The 11840-nt window shown below is 42.6% G+C and overlaps 1 protein-coding gene across 1 annotated transcript in view; it reads left to right on the forward strand.

Moving 5' to 3' along the window:
- Window positions 1-2108: 2108 nt before the first annotated feature.
- Window positions 2109-11840, forward strand: part of atg16l2 (ATG16 autophagy related 16-like 2) — a 35075-nt gene continuing 25343 nt past the window's right edge. Inside the window, exons 1-4 of the mRNA XM_083637195.1 lie at window positions 2109-2322; window positions 9634-9691; window positions 10106-10172; window positions 10602-10675. Of these exons, the coding sequence (XP_083493321.1) occupies window positions 2187-2322; window positions 9634-9691; window positions 10106-10172; window positions 10602-10675 (335 nt within the window). The 5' untranslated portion in view covers window positions 2109-2186. The remainder of the gene's footprint in view (window positions 2323-9633; window positions 9692-10105; window positions 10173-10601; window positions 10676-11840) is intronic.

Here is an 11840-nt window from a genome sequence, read left to right on the forward strand (position 1 = left end):
TGTAAAATTAAATTGTTTTATTTTATCAGGTCCAAATAAGTAGGCTAAATGATAGGTATCACCAGGTGGTGACGTGGAGGTGAGTGAGAAAATGAGCAAATATTGATGGTTAAGAGTAAGACTGAATAATAACATCACATCAGTCTAATCCTAATGTTAATTTAAAATGAGATATTCCTCTAAATCTGGCTTCAAATGGCCACAATTTGAGGGGGAAAATGACAAAAGAAAATTAAACTAACGACAGTAGCACATGAATAGAATCACCAAACTTGTTTTTACTGAATGTAAAAAGGCGTTTCAGTTATCAGTCCTAGTGCCTACTTGTGCTTGAAATTAATAAAAATGAACAGTATTTGGAAACATTTCCTCCTGGGGGAGCATGCCCCCGGACTTCAGTGGTGAATGCAGGAAATTTGTTCAAAACTAATCCAGAAGTAAGGGAAAGTAATCAAGTTACATTAGGTTACTTTCATATCATGATAGCCTACTACATTACTGATTAAACATTTAGGTAATTTGCAATGGTATCGGATTACATTATTAAAGTAACCCTCCTATTCAACACTGCCAAAGACCAACGTGCAAACTTTACACTTCGAGATCGGGTCGCTAGTCTCTCAAGCCAGACTGTCTCTTCTACATTCTGCGAATGCACCATAAACAGTCTGTAATTCACGCCCACACAACATGGATAGGAAGTTGGGGAAAAAAACAATGCATCAGACCAGAGGAAGTTCGAACCGATGCAGGTGATTGAATGAGCAGATTGTCCAACCACCACCTGCCTTTAGGCGGGGCATCCGGGACATCCCACTGCCTATCGTCGCCAGTGTTGGGGGTAACTCATTACAAAAGTAACATATTACATGTAATATATTACTTTTAGCAGTAACTAAGTAATATAACTTATTACTTATAGGATTTCAGTAATATTATACCAGTTACTTTGTCAAGTAACTCAAGTTACAAATTGAGTTATTTGCTTTTAAATCAAAGCACATATTTAAATGAAGATACAATCATTTCCTAATCAAACTGTGTGTTTTTATGCAAATAACCACTATAGATGACAATAACAAAGGAAAAGAATAACATTTAGAATTTTGGATTGTTTACACTGACTTCAAGGCGGTTGAAATTATTTTTCAGGATAGTTCCGGAGCGGCGATGTCATTCTGCTGCTGCTGTTGTTTTGGTGAAAGTAATGCAAAAGTAGTGTTAAAGTAACAAGTTACTCTACACAGACAGTAATATTGTAACTTATTACTTTCAAATGAAAGTAACTAGTAATATGTAGTATATTACATTTTGCAAGTAACCTGCCCCCAACACTGATCGTCACTCATTATTTTCCCTGAGTTTCCCTTTCCGTTTTGACCAAGTTTTCACAGCTTGAAGTAGGCCTACAGATGTTTAGGCAGAAGCATTTGAAAATTGCGAGAGCCAACCGTCTGTTTTAAGCATGGTTTTAAGTAGTCTGGGCACCTTCCACCCCGCTTTTTGTCATGGGGGCGTAAACCCCGGACCCAGAATTAACACCGGATGGCAATGCGCCTAACAACGTCTTTGTTGCCGTTAGCTTGACGCGGTGATGTTACCTAAACTAGAGTCTGATCAAAACAAATCTAGCGTTACATAAAACAAAACGTTTATGCAATATGGCATCTCCGCCACCACCGCCTGACACACCGGTCAAAACGGTGAAAGAGGATTCTGATACTTGGGTCAAATTGTCAAGTTAACGTGAAAGTTGACGAGCTAGAAACGCTGCCATCCGGTCTAGGGCGGGCTCTAGGCGGGAACCAGTAGGGTGACAAAATCAATTGTGGGCGGGAGCCAGGCTCTTTCTCGCCGAGAAGAGCCTGGTGACGCGAGGTTAGTTTTAAGAGACTAGGGTTGCTACGCTTAACCCGGAAGTGGGCGTGACTTTCGCTCCCTATGCAAAATTTGTCTTATCCTTCTTTCATCGGTTCCTTGGCAAAAACAGGAAGCGAGCAGTGGGTGGACGGTGATTGGCTGTAGCTGCGCACGAGTCGCCTGCCACTTGCCTGTCTGTCAGCTCAGTGTTGTGACGTCACCTCAGTGTTGTTCAGAGATTTGTTGGAAAAAGTTTGACAAGGAAGAAAACAGAGAGACTATTAAGCTAACCGCTAACATGGAGGCCATCCTGTGTGTGTGGGTATATGTGTGAGAGACAAGACAGCATGAAGAAGCGTCATGGCGGCTGTGAGGAGCCAGCCCGCTGGAAGCCGCACGTCGTCCGCCAGCTGAAGCTCCGAGACCGGGCTCAGCTCAGCCTCACCCCGCTCTTCACAGCCTGTACGTACACACACACACACACACACACACACACACACACACACACACACACACACACACACACACACACACACACACACACACACACACACACACACACACACACACACACACACACACACACACACACACACACACACACACACACACACACACACACACACACACACACACACACACACACACACACACACACACACACACACACACACACACACACACACACACACACGCACACACACACTGCAGACAAGTGAGAGGAACTGTGTTGCAAGCTACTTTCAAAATGTAATTTACCTACATATTACTTTTGTAACTCATTACAAAAGTAACATATTACATGTAATATATTACGTTTAGCAGTAACTCAGTAATATAACTTATTATTTACATTTTATTAAATCAAAGCACATATTTAAAAAAGATACAATCATTTCCTAATCGAACTGTGTGTTTTTATGCAAAAACAGGTTAGTATAGTAGAATTATGCTTGCATAAATAATACCAAAATCACTTCAGGGGAGTTTCAAGTAAAGTAATATTTTGCTTTGTAGGCAAAACAAAAGTAAAATTAAATCAAAAGGGAACTTCCTAACTTATTGGCTGGAATAATATTCCGACAAGATAATATACTGTAAGCACTAAAGCAGGAGTTTGCAGTCAACTAGTTGAAATTAATATGTGGCAGTATTTGTGGGGGTCAAAATCTATGTAGGGTGTACCACCACAAATAGATCAGTGTATGGGAAACACTGACTATTAAATAGTGTGACTAGAAAGACACCAATAAATCTGAGAAAATGTACTTTAATTTTGAACAACAGCACTACAACGGTGGCATTACAAATGGTATTATGAAATTATTGTGGGAAAAAACAAGAATGCCACTTTTTTTCATGAACTTTAAGCAGAAAATTAAAAAATAGTTTTAAAGCAAAAATAAATAATAAATAAAGATCATTTTAACAGAAACTGCTACTAATGACCACCATGGATTTGGAGAAGGATTTTATTTTTATTTTTTTTGGGTGGGCTGAGACTATTAAGGTGTCATTATGCTTTCCGCATCAGTGAGGAACGCGAGTGTCCGCACGGAAAAGTGACGTCAAATCAGCAGACACGCCCCTCCGCAAGGCTCCGTGCGGACGGTTTTCGCCTGGCCGTGTGCACCCCGAATTTTGTAACTACACGGACGCGGACGCGGACCCGGCTGGGCGGACAAAGTGGAGTTTTCAAGACTCGTGCTCAATTCCGCGAGCAGAAACCCACACAGAGTATAAAAGCTCCACACGTTTCCTCGTCAGGATTCCGTGTCTCTCATTTCCGTGCGGCCGGCCAAAGCGTCAAGCATAATCCAGGCTTTAGCCCACCCAAAAAAGGCCTAGAACCGCCCCTGATGTACAGTTTGCTGACGCCACCTAGTACTATCAAATTTCTACCCCATTTCAACCAATCATATCACGACATGCAGCTGTCAATCAAATCTTCATTTCAGGATAATTTTCTCTTCCAAATGAAGTAGAAAATGGCGCCTAGTGCCTGTCATCTGGCAGAATTCCTATCCCATAAACTAACTACTAACTTGGCCAATTGTTAGAAACATGAACAAAAAACAAAAACTATAATCTCTAAGAACGCAAAGAAATGTAACTGGCTCGTTAAAACGCGCATTCCAGGGATATAGTATTTACAGCAGTGATAATGGCGCGCGCATCCGAGAGCTTGCTTGTCAGGGGTCGCACTTCGGAGATTCCAGGCCGACGTGCTGCACTCTCCGCTCGGCAACACGAAGGCAGCTGGCTGCCTGCGGCTCGCTGAGCTCCACTTCTCCCGTTAACACATTGAGTGCCAGCCATTTTTTCAATCCTGTAGGTAAGTTGTGCCAGGTTTTTTTTTGAGGATTCTGGCTCATTTTACAAGAGCCGAGGATTATTTTCTGTTAAGAATTCGTGAACACCAATCATCTAAAAATAATTAATAGAATGTGTGCTTTCTCTGTCTAAAAGAGTTAGTTTGCAGAGTTAGTAGTTATGTAGATATTAGCCGTTGAGTACAGCATGGTTTCAGAGATTTTCAGAGAGTTTGGAGATAAATGGATTTTTAGAACCACCTCACGTGCCTGTGATTATGGGTGCCCTTGTCTCCCACTCTGTGCGCTCTCTCTCTCTCTCTCTCTCTCTCCTCTCTCTCTCTCTCTCTCTCCTCTCTCTCTCTCTCTCTCTCTCTCTCTCTCTCTCTCTCTCTCTCTGAGAGAGAGAGAGAGAGAGAGAGAGAGAGAGAGAGAGAGAGAGAGAGAGTGTGTGTGTGTGTCTCCAAACTCCTCCCTCCGTCTGTGCTGCGGAGTGCTCTGCTGCTGGGAGTTTGAGCAGCGAGTTAGAGCAGCCTCTCTCCCTGGCAGCGAGTGTGGATAGGTCTCACTGTCTCTTGGGTTTGATAGCCCCGATGAAGCCCCGTGCGACTCTAGGCTTTATGCTGCTCACCCAGTCCATTTCTGGAACCCCCCACCGCAGCAGCGCGAAGCGTCCCCGCCTACAGTATGAGAATGAGGCTCGTTCGTTTCTGACTGTAAAATCGCCAAGCCATTTCCGCGGGAGGCGGCTGCTTTTGGTCCACGGGTCCCGTGGCTGTGGCTTTCTCTCTGTCTCTGTCTGGAGAGAACTGTCGCCACTTAGTGGTCGGTAAAATAGATTATACACATTCTCTTCCTCCGATAGTGATATAGAAGACGTAAAAGGGGTTGATTGATGTCCCACCGTCAAAAAAAATAAATGTTTATGTAAGACGAGATAGCTCGTCTATGGCACTTAACCGTTGGATTATGTAAGACGAGATATCTCGGCTATGGCACTCAACGTGTTAAAAGGCTCTTCCCGAGGGGAGCGCCACAACAACACACTGAATCCCACTCGATTTGGAGGCGGAACACGCCAGGATTGGCCAAAGCCCAATCCAGTCCCCAGAATTGTCAAATAAAATCATCGACATGATACTATGACCCGCCTCTCAACCTGTCATCTTAGACAAACTGTGTTTTCAGTCTGAAACTGACTCATATGCATGTGACGAACGGGTTCAGTTCGACAGTAGGATTTTCAGGTATCTGTACTTTACTGAATATTTATTTTTCTGGCAATTTTTACTTTTACTCCCTACATTTTAACACGTTCACTGCCAATGACGTGTTTTTACGTCAAACAAAATCCAACCGTTCACTGCCAATGACGTGTTTTTACGTCAAAAAAATAGATTTTTTTTTTTTGACGGTGGGACGTTGATCTAACCCTTTTACGTCTCCTATACCAGAATTGGAGGTATTGAATGTGTATAATCTATTTTACCGACCCACTGAGTGGCGACATCTCTCTCCACAGTAGAAAGAGGGAGCCAAAACTGCACGGGAACGCGTGAGGAAACCATTCTCTCTGTAAAATGGATTGGCGAAAACGCTTTCGTTTTCGCGCTGATTGCTGGCGGTGCGGGATTGCAAATTTGCATAATAGATTACGGGTGGAACACACTTTGAAACACGCAGCATAAATATGACCAGAATCGCAAAAGCTTCATCAAAGCTCTCAACCAAAACTCCAAGAATCGAGCGAGTCCATCCAGACTTCCTCAAAGAGCGGCCGCGCAGACAGGCACAGCAGCAGCAAAGCAGAAACGAGCTTGTGACACGGCCGCTGCAGCCAAGAAGACACACACGGAGGGAGGAGTTGGAAGCAGAGGGGGGTTTCCTGCTGTTATGGAGGAAATTACTGTTCAAAACTATTGTTTAGATGTCTGACGTCTTACTGATGCCAAAAATGAATGGTTAAAGTGACTGTTCTATCGAATTTCACAAAAAGCCGTTTATCTCAGAATAATTTTTCTGACGCTGAAACCATGCTGTATTCAACTGCTAATGCTTACATAACTACTAACTCTACAAACTAACTCTTTTAGACAGAGAAAGCACACATTCTATTAGTTCTTTTGAGATATTATGTGTTCACAAAATCTTAGCAGAAAAGAATCCTCGGGTCTTGAAAGATGAGCCAGAATCCTCAAAAAAACCCTCTGGCAGAACCTACCTACAGTAAAAAAAAAACGGCTGGCAGTGAATGTGTTAACACAAATATCTGTACTTTCTACCCCTTACATTTTCAAAACAGGCTAGTTTTACTGCACGACAGACAAAAACGATGTAATGTTGTTTACATTTTAAAACATGTTTGATGGGATCTTTTAAGTTGAATAGTATTCAAATTATATTAATATGACAGAAACAGTCAGTAGAAATACTTTTTTTTCACTTGTATACTTTATTACATTTCAGAGCTTGTACTTTTTACTTTTACTTGAGTAAACAAGTTGAATCAGTACTTGTAGTTTTACCAGAGTATCTTTTTACATAAGTAGGGCCTAACTCTAGGCTACTTCTACTTGTGTGTTACCTACTTTTCCCATCTCTGCTGTTTGATTTCAAAATAGACTTTACTGTTCCAAAACAAAACATTTTACTTTTTATTTCAAAACAAACTTTATTTTTTTGTAAAGTAGTGTGGTAGCGTTTCACATATGCTACAAGTTACTTCCCCAGAGAAAACCCATGAGCAAAGCTCCCAGGCAGCGCAGAGATTTTGCTGCAGTCTGGAATAGAACAGGAGGAGACAATGCGTAATGTCAAGTGTAGCCGATAGAAGCAAGCACTTCCATAATAGAGAGCCGCAGTAACGAGTCCGGAAATCATCGATGCTAACAACCCTGGTTCTTCACAGTTTTCGCCTATGGGAGTTTTGAATGGGTTTTTGGCGCGATGCTTCTAATAATCTCTCTGGGCAACGCTGGCTTAATCAAACGCGAACCAGTGTTTAGTAACATCATCTTCACACATGAAGACCACTTTTATGAGTTTTGAAGCTTTTATGTGCCGTTAAAAGGGTGGCTAGCTAGCAAACGGCTAAATGAGACTACACTGTTGAGTCGATGGGGATATATACGTCAATAACGTCACCACTCAAAGGACGAACACGGAAATTCTCTTTCCCTCACCTGGTTCAGCCCCGTTCAGCCCGGGGTAATCAGTGCACACATCAACAACAGTCCAGGTTGAGTGCTGACGTGACGTGGAAGCCTATGCGACAGTGTGTAGTTCTGGATTAGCTTAGCTCGAGCTTTTTACTTCTAGGGCTCGCATTTACGCTACAAAACCTCATGAAAGTGGTCCTCATGTGTGAAGATTATCCCGCTGAACCTTGGTTCGCGTTTGATTAAACTTGCGTTGCCCACAGACATTATTTGAAGCATCGCGCCAAAAACCCATTCAAAAATCCCATAGACAGAAACAGTGAAGAACCAGGAAGTTCGGGACTTCCGCATTCAGCCTACAAAAATACGTCATCCCTGCGGCTCTCTATTATGACAGACAAGTGTTGTCTTATCCTTGTTTTTAGCATCCTTGCACTGCTAGACCCACCCTACTCTTCCCTGGATTGGGTTGGGTTTCGGCATGAGGACTGACGATTGGTTGGTTTAATTTAGTAAGCCAATCAGAGGCAGAATAGGGCGGGTCATGCCATCGGGAAGGCAACGTTGTTGTTTTTTACAACTTTATTGCAACAAGTATACATGACAGTATTTTCACAAAGCCTTTTGTATACGACTTCAACACAATTTCACAGTCAGAAACAAAAACATGCCAGGGGGGGGAGGGTTACTAAAAGTGACAGAAAAAGATAAAGCTTGAAGTAGTTGTACTCTTTAACAGCTTTTTTGTTTGTACATATTCAGATATCATTGAAATGTATTCTTTGATGTAGGCAGTTAACCTGACTCGGCCAGATGGGGGCGGTATTGTGAAAACAATACCACCCCCATCTTGCCGGAAGAGAATTACCCATTCATTTTCTCCATAGACATTTCGAAAAATCCTTGTATAACGAGTTTTAAGCCTGGAACCAACCCAACCAGCCACCTACTGAATCGTGAGTGACCATAAAACATTTCACTTTGAGCAAAAACAAAAACAAAAAATGGGGGTGATTCTAATTTTATACACATCCCCCCAAAAAAATCACCAAACACAAAACCTCAGACTTTTCACACATGAGTCTGTTGTGGTGGTTAGTTTGGCACAGAAACAACGAGGCAGAGATTTACTGCAATGCGCTTCAAGTTTTCTAACCGGTTTAACCTGTTGTTCAGAAATCCACGGAGGAGGACGGAGAGAAGGAAAACTATCAAGGTGAAGATATGATGAGGTCAGAGCCAGGGACGCTGGAACTCCTTTTAAGTAGTAGGGGGTGCTGCAAGGAAGAGAACATTTTACGTTTTTTGGACGTTTGCATGTTTTTTTTGCCATATTTAGAGGGATATCTCATTTTAAATTAACATTAGGATTATACTGTTCTGATGTCATTATTCAGCATTTTCTCCTTTTCTCACTCGCTTTCATGTCACCACCTGCTCTCCCTTTAGGTCGTTTTCACTACAACAGACAGCAACACAGGCAGAAACACTAATTATTATATTTTATTATCTTATTATTATAAACCAAACATAAAAAATAACATTGCCACCCTCTTTGCTTTGCTCATAGTCTTCAACTAAACCCTAAATATCGCAGTATAAAGCATATAAAACACATTTTATTCATATATATAATATTTATAGTTGTTCTATAAAATATCAGAAAATGGTGAAAAATGTCGCAAAGCCCAAGATGACGTCCTGAAATGTCTTGTTTTGTTCCGTTTACTGTATAGAGGAGTAAAGAAACCAGAAAATATTCACATTTAACAAGCTGGAATCAGATAATTAGACTTTTTTATCCTTAACAAATTACTCAAAAACGATTAATCGATTATAAAAAATAGTTGTCAATTAATTTTCTGTTGATTGATCGATTAATCCTATTATAAAATTGCCCACACGCAGACACAGACAGACACCTCCCCACACACAGACACCACCCACCCCTCACACACAGATAGCCCCCACCCCCCTACACAGACAGCCCCCCACCGCCCCTACACACAGACACCCCCCACCCCCCCACACACAGATACCCCCACCCTTCCCCACACAGACAGCCCCCACCCCCCCACACACAGACACTTCCCCACACAGACAGCCCCCCACCCCCCCACACACAGACAAACACACACAGATAACCCCCACCCTTCCCCACACCGACAGCCCCCCACCCCCCCACACACAGATACCCCCCACCCTTCCCCACACACAGACAGCCCCCCACCCCCCCACACACAGACACCCCCCCCACCCTTCCCCACACAGACCAGCGTTTGTATGTGTTGTCTCCTCTGCAGATTCCCGTCTACTGGAGAAGACCAGCATGACTTCAGGGATTTTAGGCTCTGCCTCCAGGTAGGCTACCAGCTGTTAGGCTCTGTTGTGTGTGTATATTGATCAGGGTGTGTTTTGTGTGTGCGTGCGTGTGTGTGTGTGTGTGTGTGTGTGTGTGTGTGTGTGTGTGTGTGTGCGTGTGCGTGTGTTTTGATCAGGGTGTGTTGTGTGTAATATTGATCAGAGTGTTTGTTTTGTGTGTTTATTGATCGGTGTGTGTTTGTTGTGTATGTGAGTGTGTATTGATCACGGTGTGTTTGTTGTAATGATCAGAGTGTGTTTGTTTTGTGTGTGTATATTGAGTAGAGTGTGCTCTGTGTTTGTTTCATGTGTATATTGATCAGGGTGTGTTTGTGGTTTGTGTATATTGATCAGAGTGTGTTTGTTGTGTGTTGATCAGGGTGTGTGTGTGTACATTGTCTGTTGTGTGTGCAGGTTGCCCTCAGCTGACTGTAGCAGCTCCGTGTCTTCTCTGCTGTCCCTGAAGAAAACAACAGGAGAGGTAACAGCTAACTACTGACAGACTACTGACACAGCACGTTTTGCATGTAAAAGGTGCTGCCTGGAGCGCTTTTTGTGAGGAGGAATAAAAGGCGGATCAGGATAACATCACCTCTTAGCTTAGCAGCTACTAGCTCACTAACCACTGGTTAGCTCTTATAGCAGGGTTCTTTAGGTCCCTCTGGGTTTTATGGGTTCCTCCTGGTTCATCTGGGGTCTCTAGGTTCCCCCTGGTTCCTCTGGTTTCCTCCTAGTTTCTCTGGGTTCTCTAGGTTCCTCCTGGTTTCTCTAGGTTCCTCTGGGTTCCCTAGGCTCCTCCTGGTTCCTCTGGGTTCTCCCTGGTTCCTCTTGGTTCTCTAGGTCCTTCCTGGTTCCTGTGGGGTCTCTAGGTTCTTCCTGGGTTCCTGTGACACTGATCTCTGTGTTCCAGCTGGCGTACCAGGTGGTGGAGCTTCACCAGCAGATTAAAGTGAAGGAGTGTGTTATGGAGGAGCAGCGTGCCAGGTGAGCAAATCAAACGCACCTCCAGGCCAACAACTCCACATCAGGCTCAGTGCTGGGAGGAGTTTCATTACATGTCGTTAACGTAGACATTAGGGATGTTCATTTTGAAAATTTTCCAAAATCGATAATCGGTGAAAATTAACGATCAATTATCGATTATCGATCATATTAATACTTAGAAAATGTTCAATATTTTCAATATTTTCAATTTTTTTTTTTTTTTTTTTTTTACAAAATGAAAGCCTATGGCAGAAAATACGAAAGACAACGTGTTCTCCTCAATGAACTCTTTATTTCAATGTGTCTCCTCTCCAACACTGCTGTCCCCGGCGCATGCCGGTGTGAATTTCCCATGTTTAAAACAGTTTTGTTGGCACAAAGGCCCGTGCCCAGCCAGAAAACTAGAGACTATATGAAGCTCCACCTCACGTTAGTCGGCTGTGCAATGGAGTGAGGCGAGGAGGAACGAATTCCACCCAAACCTAGTCCCAAAATAAAAATAAAAAATAATAATAATTAATAATTAAAAAATCGATCCAAATGCCACAGGATCGATTCCAATCCTTAACGATCAATTATCGATTTTCGATAATTGATGAACATCCCTAGTAGACATTTACAGTTAGCAGTAGATAAAGCCCCATTATGTCGTTTTTCTATTTGGGGAAACTACGCCCCCCCAGTTACAACATTAATAAATGGGTTTGTACGTCCAGATATCAGCCTTATTTTACTGTTTCTGGTTGTACTCTCTACTTTGCTTACTTTTCTGCAGTGTTTTAGGTCTCATTTGTAAAAGAGATTTGAATCTTTATGTGACTTCCCGGTTAAATAAAGGTGTATTAGTGTTCACTGGAAAAACAGCTCTAAATATCCCCAAATGATGTTGTCTCGAGTTGTTTTAGTCAGAGAACTGGCTAATCACGCTGCTAATCAAGCTAGCAAGCGATAACCACGTTTCACTTCCTATACCTAACAGTTTTAATCTGAAGGAGTTGCAAAGGAAATGGATTTAAAACTTTTAATCTGAACGAGTTGCACAGGAAATGGAGTTAGACGTTGCAGGCAAATTGACGTGCTTAGAGACGCAGCCTCAAAGTTTACATGCTGCAGGATATCTAGTCTAACGTAGCTGATATTCACACACGTCTCACATAGTGAGAAG

The sequence above is a fragment of the Poromitra crassiceps genome (assembly GCF_964638095.1).
Source record: "Poromitra crassiceps genome assembly, chromosome: 5".
Lineage (NCBI taxonomy): Eukaryota > Metazoa > Chordata > Actinopteri > Beryciformes > Melamphaidae > Poromitra > Poromitra crassiceps.